The sequence below is a fragment of the Coniophora puteana genome, assembly GCF_000271625.1.
Source record: "Coniophora puteana RWD-64-598 SS2 unplaced genomic scaffold CONPUscaffold_17, whole genome shotgun sequence".
Lineage (NCBI taxonomy): Eukaryota > Fungi > Basidiomycota > Agaricomycetes > Boletales > Coniophoraceae > Coniophora > Coniophora puteana.
In genome coordinates this window covers 966459-981650 of record NW_006913069.1, presented here as the reverse complement: position 1 = coordinate 981650, position 15192 = coordinate 966459, and the positions used below count along the sequence as shown (strand labels likewise).

Sequence of the window (15192 nt, the reverse complement as noted above, 5' to 3'; positions counted from 1 at the left end):
CGATTCACTGCTTTCATTGCCATCATTTGCTATTCTTTGCACGCTTGCCTTATTCTTTGCGCAAACGCCCACCGTTTTTATTGATTTCGGGTCGCTTTTAAAACATTCTATGTCATTTTAAAGAACCTGTACTGTCCCTACCGAGAAATCAAATGGTCGATGACCGTTTTTTGCCAGTCTTTAAAGTCTTTTGAGGAATTGTTTAAAACACCTATTGGGGCACAAGCTCAAGTCGTTTTAATGAATAGTACGTGTTTTAAAGAATCCGAAGAGCGTTTAAAGATTAATAATCACTTTTATTCAAAACCTCAAAGAATAATCCAATATGGACTTTTCACTGGGAGCTTCACTGGCAAGCAGCTCGAGGATGGTCGCAAACGGTTCAATATTAATCTGATATCTGTGAGGGGTGCATAAAGAGCTATATTTGTATGTTAAACCGGTACTAAACGCCGTGCGAGATTGCTAGACAATCAACAGCCATCACGCAGACGAAGGACGAGATGCAGGGTCGATTCCCTCCGGATTCATGTTATGACACTACAGGCAAATGTGCTAATTCTGTGCCCGAGAATAAGCAGGAAAATGACCTGGAAAGTAAACATCTTCCTACAGATTTTCGGGCTAGGAATAAGCACGCGGAAAGTTATCATTTTCTGGTGCGCAAAGAGGCCCAAAAAGGCAGGTTGAAGCAGGAGTTGAATCTCCGCCAGCGCTTAATGTTTATAAATGGAAGGTAAGCTTGATTTTGTTGCCTGAAAATTCACTGGAACATGAAACTTTTTCGGCCTCTATTGGTCAAAGGGAAATATGGAGGAAAATATTTACTTTCCAGTGCATTTTCCTCCTTATTTTCGGGTCCAGAATTATCGCATTTGCCTGTAGTGTGATGCGAAGGTGCGCGGCTGCTGGCCTGGGGGAATGCTCCTTGCGTCCTGGACCTTTGCTTTGACGCTGTCAACGGCATCCAAAGACCTCATTTGTCTTGCCGGTGAGAGTCTTGACAAAGATCTGCATGCCGCCGCGCAGACAGAGAGAGGCGCATTAGTATTGAGATTGTCAGGAGCCGCTGAGCCCGCCCGACAGCCCAGTGCAGCCTGACCCCAGTACCGCCCTGAACCCATCTGAGCGCTTTGAACGTTGGGGATCAGCAGCCGCGGAGCTCGCCCGACAGCCCAGTGCGGCTTGCTCCCAGTACCGTCCTGGGCCCATTCGAGCAATCTGGTCTCTAAGTGGTTAGCATCGCCCACTAATCAACACAGCATTACGACTACCACAATGCTATACGACCGCCTAATCGCAGTGTGTAGTCGACCGCTGGCACCATCATAAGCCTATGCGAGACAATCTCACCATTTTTATAGGCTAACATCAGTATACGTACCGCTGGGAGGAGCGCCTGAGTTTACTCAACACCTGTCCGCCCTGCCGCCGGGACTTCTGGGGGCCCAACCTGATGGACTTGACTACCAGCGTAACGAGGGCTCGAGTCCGCCCGACATTTCAGGGCGGCTGCCCACCGGTAGTGTCGCAGGCTTGTTCGAGAGTTCCGAAGATACACTAATCCCGCTCCACTATTGCATGGCGTTGATCATAAGAACAATATGAGCCCATTCGATCAAACCGCGCGGTTGAACACCGGTATGGTTGTGGGCTCGCCCGAGAGGTGCACTGGCTTGTTCAGGCGTTTGTCGCAATCGTCGCCTTGCCCCACTCGACCGTTACGCCGATCGGCCGTCGGTATGGTCGCAGGCTCGCCCGAGCTTTTCAGAGGCGCTGCAGCGACTAGCTGCGGTTGGTCTGTTATCACTCTGAGCTCATCCGAGCAGCGAGAGAGAGAGAGAGAGAGATTTCTATATTTATACCCCGCGTCAAACGCGTGGTCACGTTCAGTAGCGGCTATGTGTCGGTGTAAGGTAATCTAGGTGTGGTTTGTAGGTGTATCGATGTAGGAGGTGTAGTGTTGGTGTAGTGTTTCAAATATGTGCGTCTATTAAAGGGTAATAATGTATTGGCGTTCTGACCATGCTAAATGTCTAGCTGATTAGAGCGGGAGATATGTACGAATAGGAATAATAGCCGAGGCGAGGAATTATAGAATGAAAAGGAGAAATAGGGAGAAAGGGAGACACTGTGAATGTGGGCTCATCCGAGCAGCAACAAGACGGGGAAACCCTGGATCAGAACGAATGTTTTGTGCAGCCAATAATTGTGAACCACAGTAGATCTTTTGCAGTAGGTAATGCAGATGATCAGCCACGGATTCGTACAGAGTGAAACACGGAACACATTGCGATACTCAAAAACATTCAAATCAACATCAACTTGTCCACTAAGTGATTGACCCGCGAGGCGCTGACACCGAATTCATCCGCCTCAAACATCATGAATTTTCGTAGTCTCATGCGACCCAAGCGCGTCCTGTTACGGATTGTCCTCAGCGAGTCGAGGCCCAAACATTCTATGGGCTCCGCAAGATATCGAAAATCGTCGCCTGCGACGTCTGCAAGGTAGCATTCGAGTGGCCTCGATGTAGGGTGTACGGGATTCAAGAGGGCGAGCCGATGGACGGACCACAAATGTGCACCTGGGATGTAGAGGCGGTGGCGTTCGTCTGCACGTCGGAGCTGGCGCCCGAGGCCCCAGTGGTCCCCTTGCCGAGTTTTGTCAAGATGTGCCTCCGCAACATGCTCGCCATAGGTGCTCGCGCACGAGAATCAGCTTCAAGGCAGTGAGAGAATGATCTGTATAACAAACTGCAATATAACTACGTACACGGTGCGGTCTTTCTCGGGAGAACTGTTCTGGTCCAGTGCCGGGCAGCACACTATGTGCACGTCCCGGGTTCTGTCGATGCCGTTCATTGAAGTGACGTCGGACGTAGACGTCGACGGGCCAGCCGCATTCATAGCGAGAGATAAATCCCATATTGGGGGCTCTTTGTGCTTGGTTAGTGTTGGGGGGGGGGGTGCGATTGATGAATAGAAAGAAGAAGAAAAAAATGACTAACCTTTTCCTTGAATTCGGCCAGCTTGCCTGCATCTTGTTCGTCATATCTCTTATCGACCTCGAGGGTCTTTCGTAGAATGGGAAGATATCGTTTCTGGAAGAGGTTTAGTGGGTAAGCTAGCCGTGTTCACGACATACCTTTGTCATCCACCATTCGGCATCCGTTAGACCCAGTCTCGCGACCATGCCCTCGCAATTCATAGACGCGATGAACGCGAGCTCCTTTGCGCCAGGCTTACAATAACGCGGATTGGGATGGGGTATACCGCTGGGTTTATTGTGGCGGGGCATCGGGGGATTGCGAGTTGAAAGATGTCGGCAGCGACGTCGCTTTATGGGTGCTGTAGTGTAAGAGATCGCGAAAGGCGACCAAACGTAGTGAACGACAAGACACGCCGTGAGTGTGCCCAAAATGGATAGGGGCCAACGTAGTCCGGCGACTCGTCTACTCACGGTGTGGCGAGGTTAGCAAAACTGGTGTCGCAGTCACTGCGTCTTCGCCCGAGCTAGCCAGAGGCCGACGTAGCCGCGTCCATCCCAGGTTTCATATAGTTTGCGATATGTCGGCGAAAAGCGTTCGGGCCATGAAGAACAAAACGTCTTAGATGAAGCCCGGAGCCGTCGAGAATTGGGCGGGATCTAGCTACGGATAGGACGCGGAGCAGCGGTGTAAGAAGCCATGGACGTACGGGCATAGACAGCGTCGACCGCCTGATAGCCCGACTCGATTACGACTAAGTAGTACCTAGCCGCCTCTTAACATACCTTGAACGCGTTTTCCGCGGGATACAAATATAGATTCTCTCTCTCTCTCGACCGCCTGATTGATAGGGTAGGGGTGAGCGAGAGGATGAGATCTAGAGCTGAAGGAGGCGTGGACGTACACGAAAGGACATCGGAGAGATCGTTAACCGGGACGCGGACGAGCTAATATCAGCGACGAAGAGCGAAGACGAGGAGAAACGCCCTAGCGTCGGCGAGGGAGGCTGCGCTGACCTCGGGGACGATGAACGGGGTAGCGAGATGGTGGCTAGATGGTCGGAAAGAAAGGGCGTGAGAACCCGCACGACACTTCAATATTTCCCGTATAGTTAACCTTCTTACCGTTATTCGTTTGGTCGTGTTTGGATTCACTGTTGGACGCTGAAAGGGGTCTGATCCGTCCGAGTTTTGCTAGAAACCCCCTATTGAATGTAGTGATGTGTAAGGCATGAATGTATGTGGGTTGATAATCCGTCTTGGCAGTTCATTCAATGTTGGCTCAGTGTTGGCTCCCATGTTCACAGACCTCCTCCTTGGGAAACCCTTGGCGGCGTGTTCAACTCAGCTAGGCCCTCCTTTGGTTTCCTGTTAAATGCCATTACCCCTGGGTTTATGTTTGTCAGTCGTCCTAATCCGGCTCTGCATTTAATCCGTCGAAAGCTCTTTTCCTAAACATCAGCCAAGAACCCTCTGTCACTGGGGGCAATTGCCCATGTTTTCGTAGAAAACATTCAAAATGTTTTGAGGGTCACCTTCCTAATTGGGTATGTCACTTTCCAGATTTGGCATTTTTAGCAAAAAGTTTTAAATGTTTTTGACATGTTTCCCCTGGAAACATCGTCTAATGCCCCCAGTGTGTGAAGCCCCTGGCATTTTCCTGTATAAAAGTGGGCTGATCATCGCCCAAATCCGCCATTCGTTCGTCTGCTCCTGCAACTACCCTCCCCCACTCATCATATCCCCTGTGTGCCGCTCCTCCCAGCAACATGTGGATGCTGTAGTTCGTAGTTGATTGATATTGAGCCCTGAGTTTGTGCAGAATGCTATTCCAGCCACGATGCCTGCCCCACTGCTAAGCCACACGCCCACCGCGTCAGTTTCGTCATTGCTGGATGTGTTTTACGACCCCTTTAATACCTATTCTGTAGAAAATCGAGGTCGCACGGGCTCGCGACGACGCACAGCGCGTTTGTCCTGGGCGAGGGGAGGGTGCCCGGGCCGAAGGGTAATCGCGTGAAGAATTTGACTATCCACGACAGGAATATATACTACGAAAACTCGCATATAATAAGATAAAATATGACACGTCATGATGCGAGCGATAATGAACACAGAATTCCAACATATTCCCTATAGTGTAATACTGAATGAAATGCCCCTCTGCACACCATTTTCAATTGTGCGCCCACCAATTTTGCAGACATATTTATGCAAATAAAGAAGTTGATTTGTTAGATGTGCATTATATTATTAATGCCTGAGCCGCAGTTGCTACCATACTGGTGAAGCTAGCATATCAAGATTTTCATGCCGCTTCATGCGACTCGTCTTAGCAAAATAAGGTTGGTTCCGCCGCGTGTTTTCAACCCGTGCGGCTTCTCCGAGGAGCAGTCGAACACGCGACACGCTAGGTGGGTTCAAGAACAAAGGCAATCCCAGCTTCTGATCGGCTTGAACAGCCCGGGGAAAGGAATGTAGAAATTCGAGGTCTCACGGGCTCGTGACGACGCACAGCGCGTTAAGCGTGAAGATTTTGACTATCTACGACAGGAATATATATGTAGTACGAACTCGGAAGCAGTATTGATAAAAACAACACGTCATGATGCGAGCGATGTCGTATGCATAGTTGCAACTGGAGATGCTATAGAATCATAAAGAGTCTAACGAAGTCCGGATCCAACGAAAAGAATGTTTACCGGATCGTTTGAACAGCGTGCATACGATATCATGGCTGCGTCTGGCTCGGCCACTGACAAATATCCCCATCTATAGTTAATGGGTACCTTTCCGAACGCGTATGATATATAAGTTTTAGCGTGCGTTCGCGTACATAGATTTCACACGCACTTGGCTGCCATCATCACCAGCACAGTCACTTACTCGTTGACATGGGACATTGTGCTTAGTTTATCCTTACGTCGCTATTGACCTGAATATGCACTGTTGTTCCAAATAATGAGCTCCCCACCCTTGCGGTATCCATGCCGGAGAGTAATAGATCTCAACCTTCCTTTGTTTGTCCTTTTTATGTATTGTTGTACCGTCTATTCCGTTTTACCATAATATTGGTATGAATTCCGTGCTTCCTAACTCACTGTCTTGCCCTGGATTGTTGTAGCGCGAATCCCAGCCTTCGTTGTCGGAGTGCCGGAGAGCAGCGGAGACAATCGCCAGATACCTAGATCTTCCGTCGAATCTAGGAATATGATATAATACAAGGGGTCAGTCAAAGAAGAGAGCCCAGAAAAATTTCCGGTGATTCTCGGCCACCATCGACTACTCATCTAGTCAATAGCCAGCGAGAAAAATAGAGGCGAGTCCGAAACAACACTCAGCATAGCACTGTTGAGTAAGCCCAACTTTATTGCTATGCTTTTCTTTGTTTGACATTAATCTGCCAGACTTGCTTGCGACACTTCTACTTCGTGCTGGGCAAACACTCCCGTGCCCTCGGTCAACATTAATACCGGTGTAGGCGTCCTTGCCATTGCTAGTGGGGCGACGTCTTTTGAAATGATATGGTTCGACTTATTGTACTTGGCGTTGAATGTGGCACCTTCCGTGGCTGTTGGCGGAGGTCCTGCGAACACAGGTAATGCGGGGCGACGATGTGCCCTCATTGAAGCGGAAGTGATTCTCTGTGTACGCCAGTAACAAACGATACGAGTCATCTCCGTAAGCAACAAGATAGACACTCACAGACACGTTTAGCAACCGCGGGGCCCTGGCTCGCCGCTGATGCAGTTCCGAGCCACGCTGTGCATCACATTGTCCTTACTGGCCATGACAAAGGTGCAACCACAGGACTCATATTCTATACAGACCTCTTCCGCGAGCATTATGATGCAATTTATGGATTATGTTTGTCTAACGGCCATCGCTCAATGTTTGTGTTGGAGAACAAACTGGTGACCATTAACTTTGCGCTGATGTTGTCAACCCCTCCCTACCTCGACAGACTGTATCACACCCTCGATGCGGCCTGATAAGTATCTCGCACTGCCTGTTCTTTTGTCTGTTCTCATCCGCTGTCGACACAGGGAATGTGGTATTGGGTATTTTTAGTGTTGTAAGTACTTCTCTGCCAATGTTGCCGTCTGCTTCTGTCTTTATATGTACTGGTGTATGTTCAATGTCCCCCAATGCGTTCTACCAAAATGGTATCATGCGTGTTAATTCTACTGTGCTCCGTTTCGTCAATGCCATTATGTCTGTAGCGACCCAGTTTTGCCGTCGAAGTGCCAGAGCGCTCCGCGCGATGGCGTGTCTTGTAGTAAACTAGGTGTGTGACCCGTGGACAGCCACAGGACAAAAAGCGGTTCTGTAAACATAATTGTGCTATTATACTCGGCTGTCGAGTAAACTTTCAGTGGGATGATTTATAATGCCCAGTTAAATCATTTTGCGTGCAAGCACTTCATGATTTATTCACCCCCCCATGCATCTATCAGCTTGACCGTACAGCTCCCAGATCACCCGTACATCTCTCCATTCACCCATACCGCCGCGGACCGGGCTTCCGACCATACGTGAAGTTACTTGCAAGCAGCTCCCCCTGGGTCCAAACCTGCCATAGCATGAGGGCGTCGAGCAAGCGTCGAGGACGCTCGCTGCGCGACATCCACACCGAGGATCAACTCTGCCAAATTGTCAGTAATGGAATCCCATCAAAACGATTTTCGCAGTCGGCAACGGCAGCGTTTGGCAAATGAAACAACATGGTCATTCATGCAAAGTAAGTACTAGTACAAGTAATCGAAAACATGGAACAGCATACGGAGGAAAAGACAAGTTGGAATTCAACAAGTCCAAAAATCTGTCGTACAATCGCGATTGAGCAGGGACTCGTTCGAGGAATACATCGATGAAAGAAAAGAAAAATACGTTGGGGACATGATCGCGTTGACAGCTACTTCTTGGAATAGCGGGAAGGCTGCATGCGCAACTGCTCCTGACTGAGCGCCCGGGTATTAGATAACACCGTCTTACTCTTAGGTTCACCTGCGTGACGGCCTCGACCAAATCTGAGGGGAACATTGCGTCCGTCTCTCAAGCCCCTCGTCGCGGAGGGAACCAGATTGTACGGCCCAGCCTGCGGCGGACCAGCCCGCGACAATCCAGCTTTCGGGCCGGAACGAGACGATGACGCGTCACGAGAGCTCGACTCAGCTGTGCTCGGTTGCGCGCTGTCACCGTTATCTACACGAATATGTATTGAGTGACACAAGACGGAAGAACAAAGTTGATAAATTGATGACTTACCACTGCCGGACTCGCCTGCACTGGCGAGCGACGAGTCAAACGCGGGGAACGGGTTTGAAGTCAACGAATCGGACAGACTCCGCGCGACACTATTCATCCGGAAGGAGGGCGACAACTGGGCGTCGTCAGCGTCCCGCACGGAATCGTCATTGCTCGCCCTGACTTTTCCAGCCTTGATCTCGCGCCGGCGGTTAAGGTACCGAGGAGTGGCTTCCTCATCGTCAGCCGAAGACTTATTCGCGTCGACCGCGGGCCGTGGAGGCGTCATGGGGTAGTCTTCGCCAAATGGGCTTTCTATGTGGTCTAACTGGGTTTCCGGAGGCGTCGAAGGCTGCTCCTGGCCCGTCGGTTCAAACGCGGTTGACGGAGACGTCGAAGACTGTTGCTTGTCGGGCAGCCCTTCCATCTTGTCGAACTCAAATCGCTGAGGCATTTCAGGGCTTTGCTCAGTGTCTTGGCGGTCTACGTCTGCCTGCGGGGCAGGCTCGATCGGCTGAGAAGCGGGCTGGTCCGTGGTGGCCGGTATATCCTCGGATGGAGGAATCGGGGTCGCGATCGCCGGCGGAGCGGGAGACGGGATTGCTGGGGCCTCTGGGTCAGGTCCGACATTTTCGCCGCGATTGTCGTCGCCTTCCGACTCGGCGGGCGTGTTGGACTGAGATTCGCCCGTCGCAGCGGCGGAGGAAGATGTGGTGTTGGCGGCCGAGGACGATGCAGTGGTGGACTGGGAGAAGGTCCCTTGTCGTCTCCTCTTCACGCGCGGCGAGGCCTTTCCAGCGCCTGCAAGCTTTCCAGCGCTCATCGCCTGGGGCTTATTCGACTTCTTCGCACGGGTTTGTGTCTTGTTTGATTTTGACGCCGATGCCGAATGCTGGGCCCGTGAGCTAGTCGCCGTGATAGTGGCAGCACGCTTCCGTTTGTCGCCGACCGCGTCAGCGTCCCCCCCGTCGGTGACCTCGTCGGTGATCTCGGCCCCATTGATATCCTCGTCGTCAGGCCCGGTGAGGAACATTTTTTCTGCAAGTATAATATGAGCAAAGGAAAAAGACAGAAGAAGAGTGCTTACTAATGGCGGGATCAGCATTAGTGAAAGCGTCGTGAATTCGCGCTTTGTTGAACGAGATCGTATTCAAGAATACATCCGGCGTGTCGAGAGCGACGAGTCGATAGAAGACAACATGCTTTGATTGGGGATATCGCCAGATGCGACCACGAAGCTGCTCGTCTTCGAGCCCGGACCACAACGTATCCTAACGAGTGTGCGCACAGAACATGAGTTCGATACAGCGGGATGAAACGTATCACAGACGCACCATGATGATCATCAGGTTGGCGCAGTCGATGTTGAGTCCGACAGCCCCAGCCGACGACAGAATCAGGACTCGTGGCCCTTCGCGCCCGGACTCCCTGAACTCCCTGAGTATTGCCGCACGCTGAGGAGGTTGGTGGCCGCCATGCAGCACTAGTGTTTTGATGCCGTAAAGAGCGAGTACCTAAACAAAGATGTTTCAGTAGATGACATATCCACGACACACTTGTGGAGACTTACAGCCTGAATGGCGAAGTTCGAAGAAGGAAAGTACGAAAACACGACGATCTTGTCCGGCTTCGACGGCGAGGCGCCCCCCAGATTGACCGGTCCATCCTCGTCAGTTGGCGAATTGCAGAACTGTATCTCCGACGCCTCCCTCAGTGTCCCATCAGCGCGACGTGCGGGCTGGTCGTTGGCTTGCTCGTTGGCTTGAGAGCCGCCAATGAGAGGGGGATGCTCGGTCGACAGTGGTGGGCTCTGCGTGCGAATGACCGCGGATGTGGCGTCCGTCGGTGGCGGGCTCGACATACGAATGTCCTCCGGTACGACGACGCTGCGGCGGTCGGTGCCATGCACGAGAGGTTCACGACCGTCGTCTTCGAGGTGGTAGTCGGCGATTTTCGCGAGAATGTCGAGTTTGACCGACTTTAGAAAAGTCGGTGTCTGCGGTTCGTTGTCTTCGGCCATAGAGTCGTCGATGTCGGAGTCGGAGTCGCTGACGTCGCAAGGGTCGTCGTCGATGTCGACCGCAGATAACCACTCCTCGCGCGTCTCGGGTGGGTTCCACTCGCCTGAATTCATTGCGGGATGGAGGAGAGAGCGCCGAAACTCGAGGTAAAAGTTCTACGAAAAATGCGTCAGCATGATGGTTTGCCATTGGGGACGGGCGATGTTGGAAGCCGCGAGCCTGGAGCTGAACCGCTCGATCACGGTGAAGCAAGCGCAGGACGGGGGCGTCCCTCGACGCCCGCCACGCGAGCGTCCGTGACTTAGCTTGTGCTCGGGCACGTACTGTCGCAATACACAACGATACGAAGACAAGACAGATACAAATGATGATTACTTACGTGACTGACGTTGCCTGCCTTTGTCTTCTTCTGCGCAAGAGCATTTGCAATCCGCCGGACGTTCTTACGTTCGTGCCTATACATTTGAAGTTCGATGATCTGGGTGGTATACGGTTCAAGTCCCGATATCGGGTTGCCGTTGTTGTCGAGCGAATCGATTGTGCGGCGGATGACGAAAGGTTGAAACCATCGGCGTGCTTCCCGGACCCACTTCATCATCGTCGGAAGGTACAGGTTGACGGCGTCATCTTCACGGGTGGGGCCACCAGCGAGGAAAGTGGCAGTGGTGTTCTTATTCTCCTTCTTGAGGCGTTTCCCTTCCTCGCGGTTCGCGCGTTGGAGCTCCTTGTTCATCTCGACGAAAGTCCCTTCGGAAGCGGCGTCTGCAATTTTCATGATTGCCGCTATATACCATAAGTCCTATAAAATAATTAGCCAGCAGCCCCGTACGATTTACACGTTGACTCACCTGTGCCTTGTTGATGGCTGGTGTAGCCGTCATCCCGATAAAACAGCCAGACTCGAGGCACCACTCCGTAATCGCGCGCACACCGAGATGGATAAGATTAGGCTTGCGTACAATGTGCATCTCGTCAGCGATGAATATAGAGACCTGACAGGCGAATAGACTGTTAGGGCCGGTCGCTTCCCACCCTGGCTCAGCTCTGACAGGAGACCCAGCCTGCGCACCAGTGCCCTGGTGCCCCAAACCTCGGCTAGCGTCGTCCCGAAGAGCCTACAGAGGAAGCATTAAGTCCAAGCCACTGCGATGATGGCCTACTTACCGTATACGTCGCGAGAATGATCCGCCGCCCCTTGGGTTGCTGCGACTCCGCGTACAGGCGCTTCCAATTCTCGGTGCGCTTTACGAAGGTGCCAACGTACGGGAGGATGTCAAACGAGCCCTTTTCGAGGTATCTTTCGAGTTCCGCCGTCCACTGCTTGTGCAGACCGGTCGGGCACATGATGAGGATAGGGGAGTCGGGTATGTTACCAGGCTTGCGCATGTACATTTGTCCGGCTGCGGGGACGTGAGCACTTTGGCAACTACTGCCTTTGGTCACTCACCGAAACGCCCCGGAAAATTGCCGTGTTGATCGTAAAACATACGATAGTACGCCAAGCAGGCAATCACACCGACAGCCTGCATCGTCTTGCCGACACCGACGGCGTCCATGAGTAATGTCGGGTCACCTTTGAACATATGCTCGAGAATGCGAAAGATACCGATGAGTTGATGCCAACGCGGCGTCAAGTCGACGGCGCCGCTCTGTTCGTCTTCCAGAAGCCGTCTGCCTTCCTCGGTCCAAGGGCTGAGCATCCCGTCGGGATCCGCGAGTCTGTTGAAGAACGGGAGCCGCCTATCGGGAACCCCTAGCGCCTTCCAGATGTCGTCCTCGCTCGCGTGTGCCAAGTCTTCGACACCAGACGTCCAATCCGACAAATCAACATCGTCGTCGAAAGGCAGTTCTAAGTCTTCCTCGTCCTGATTACCCACGGTCTCAATTGCAGCCATTATGGCGCGCTCGATCGTGTCGATCTCGTTTTTGCGTGCGAGCTTCAACAACGCCTCGCGTAACGTCTTTGGAAGTTCTAAAGCAACGTCAGTGCATGTAGATAAGTATATATTAACAAGGAGAACTCACTGGCCGCTTTCTCTTCGAACCCTTTCTGCTTCGTCGCGGTCGCGCTCATTTGCTCGAGCCGCTGACGCCAAGTACTGAGTTGCTCAACCGACGAGTCATCCGTGAAGGCCGCGAGACGAGGGAGGAGGCGGCTGATAGTGGCGATGAGCGTGCGCATATCTTTGACATTGGGTGGTGCGTCCTCCCCATGATCTGCGATGGCTGATGATCGCCGTCAGCGAGGCTGACGCTGATGAAAACGTTCTTACCTGTCCAACGGTCATCGCATGTCTGGATCGTCTTGTTGAGAACACGCAGTTCACGGACATTCGTCTTATACCAGCGATGCCACGTATGAGCCAATAACGTTGCAACAAATTCGCGAAAACCGGATTTGAGGAAGTCGGGCGGCGACTGGATGGCTTCATGACCGAACAGCGAGACAGCGATAGACCCTTGGCCCTTGTATAACATAGCGCCCTCAGACGAGATGTTTGTGATCTGAAAGGGTGTAAGCCATTGCGAACGGTAGCTAGAAAACTGATACATAGGAGCACTTACGTCCCGTTCGTTGAACCGTTGAAGAGTGTCACAATAGCCAACGCCTTGCTGAGTGAGAGCATCGTCGACAAGCGAGTTGATTTTCCAAGCCTTCCCCCATTGATTACTGACGAAGTCGGACCAACCCTTGCGCCCCTCCCGATGATCATCGCGGCGCTTCGTATTTGCAAACCTGACTTGATCTGTGACCGATTTCTGGTTCCGAAGACAGCGCACGAATGACTGAACCTGACGAGCAAATCTAACCGTCCAGTTGGGAATAGTCGAGGACGGATCGTCGTCGGATTGCTCAGCGGAATTGGCCCACGGAATACCGCTGACGTCCGTGAGTGTTTGCCAGACCGTATTCTTCCACGGCAGATCGTCTTTTCTACCAAGAAGAATAAGCGCGGCCGACAGACCCACAGTAGGCATGTCGACCGATGATGATGAGTTTCGAACAGGGAGCAAGACTAATCGCGAACGGCGGGGACGGCTTAAGTCTGTAGACGATGGGGGTGATTGGAACGTGCTGCCGGCGAGGCGTTGGTCTGCGGGCTCAGTGACCCACCTTTGTTTGCCTGGGATGGCCGGCTCCGGTGCGCCGATAACGTTGCCGTTGTCGGCAACACAGGGCAAATGGAGTTTGTGGATAATTTTAGCTGAAACTTACCCATGTGCAGCCCAGGCGTCCAGGACACGCGCAGGCAACGAGGGCTACTATGCCGGAACCCGCAATGAAAACCTTCACCCGCCATGAAATCTGTACCTAGTGTCTGTAGTTTTCATTTCTCTACCAAGCCGCGCAATACGGTCATAGAGTAGTTTCATTAGATGGCCCATGTTCAATCTTGTAGGTATATACCAAGGGACAGGGGAGGGACAGTCGAATTTCATTGCGGGTGACGTTTTTCATTGCGGGATCCGGCATAGTACGTTCCTCTGCATGCGGGCGTCCAGGAAGCCCCCGTGCGGCGATGCCTGTATCAACTACAATCGGCAGGAGTGACGCAGTCTCCTCCCCGTTTAGGCCTGCGGGATGCCTGCGTGCAGCCGAATGCGGCAGGGGTGACGGAAGCCCGCTCCGCGCGGGTGTCCTGGACGCCGGGTCCAGGCGCTAGGCCTAGCACTCATCTTGAAGCACACCAAAAGAGGCCCCTTTGTATAAGATGATGCGACGCTGTAGTGCGCAAGGCATCCCGGATGCCCGTGTTCTGAGCGCAACCCGAACCCGATACACCAACCGAGCTGGCGCGCATGGGCTTTAATCAGCAAAACTGACAGGACTACCTCGGTAAAGACCTTTACTGAGGCACAGTTTATCACTACTTGTCGGAACGTTCTGGAGAGGATTATAATGATGCCGGATTATAAACCGTTTATTATGAGAAGCTCTCGTTCTTATGCATTACTCGAGTACAAAGGCCATTAAGTATCATTGCTTGGTCGGCGCCTGGGAATGGGGTAATAATGCATTTTGATGACCATTATCATGGAAACAGGCAATTGCCAAGCATGATCATGTAAAGGTTACCCCATAATTATCCTCAATAATGATTCAGTGTGCTCCACAGAAAGTTCCAACATTGTCTGCCATTGCAGGGGAACGTAAGTAAGAACAAGCTTAAGGGGATATGCGTAACTATGTTGAATCAGAACCGATGTGGGTCAAGCTACGAGAAGCCGGTAAAGTAATTGCCGTAGCGAGTCTTTTGCTGATGAAAGCCCATGCACGCTTATCAGTACAAGCCTGTGCCTTGGTAAATACATCACTCGCGCCAGTCCAGTACAATAGCACATCATTGTCATTAGTGTCAATAGCTATGCGGCTCTGGATTCAAACCCTAGCTTACATTGAGCTTTGATAGGCCCCAAACCCGACTTCAATGTTAAAAGCAAATTGTATTGCACCATAGTGTCTACTGTCTACTCGTTGTTACTACGTGCTGGCCCCAGAGCAATCAAATACGGCTGGTCGCTCATTCTCCTCCGCAATGCCATGTTCATTGCAATCGTGATGGAGGGAAATTTGTGGCCGACAGGGAGTCGTTGAAAGCCTACCGGACCAGGACCCGAGCCCACCTTCTGCTGTTTCGTCCTCCAAATCCTCTCCTTATCGACATATGGGATCCATGTCAACTTGTTGAACTCCCTTCGCAAAGTAAACCTCAACCGTTCAATTACCGCTCGCTCTTGCGTGTTTACCAGCTCAATCCACTTCAAGAAAAATGTGCAGTTCGGCCAATTCTGCGGGCGACCGCCCGTAGGAGCCTCCAGTGGAAAGAAGTGGTCGAATATGCCTTCCCAAGTGTGCTTGTCAGCCCAGCAATATTGCACGCGGTGGAATGGAAGTCCCATGGTCTGAAAGACGTCGATGGTTGCAACCTCCGGG

The 15192-nt window shown here is 51.9% G+C and overlaps 2 protein-coding genes across 2 annotated transcripts; both read right to left on the bottom strand.

Annotated features, from left to right (window-relative positions):
- Nucleotides 1-1618: 1618 nt before the first annotated feature.
- On the bottom strand, nucleotides 1619-3300 carry CONPUDRAFT_77555 (uncharacterized protein; the record flags this gene model as incomplete). Its single annotated transcript, XM_007776551.1, has 6 exons — nucleotides 1619-1789; nucleotides 2346-2503; nucleotides 2575-2744; nucleotides 2776-2945; nucleotides 3011-3103; nucleotides 3148-3300. The coding sequence occupies 6 exons, from the start codon at nucleotides 3298-3300 to the stop codon at nucleotides 1619-1621; spliced, it is 915 nt and encodes a 304-aa protein (XP_007774741.1).
- Nucleotides 3301-9248: 5948 nt separating this feature from the next.
- CONPUDRAFT_66102 (uncharacterized protein) lies at nucleotides 9249-11269 on the bottom strand (the record flags this gene model as incomplete). Its single annotated transcript, XM_007776275.1, has 8 exons — nucleotides 9249-9506; nucleotides 9570-9749; nucleotides 9806-9940; nucleotides 10061-10213; nucleotides 10316-10411; nucleotides 10499-10556; nucleotides 10577-11055; nucleotides 11105-11269. Coding segments are annotated over 8 exons (1524 nt in total), but the record flags the coding sequence as incomplete, so codon positions are not given.
- Between the last annotated feature and the right edge of the window lie 3923 nt (nucleotides 11270-15192).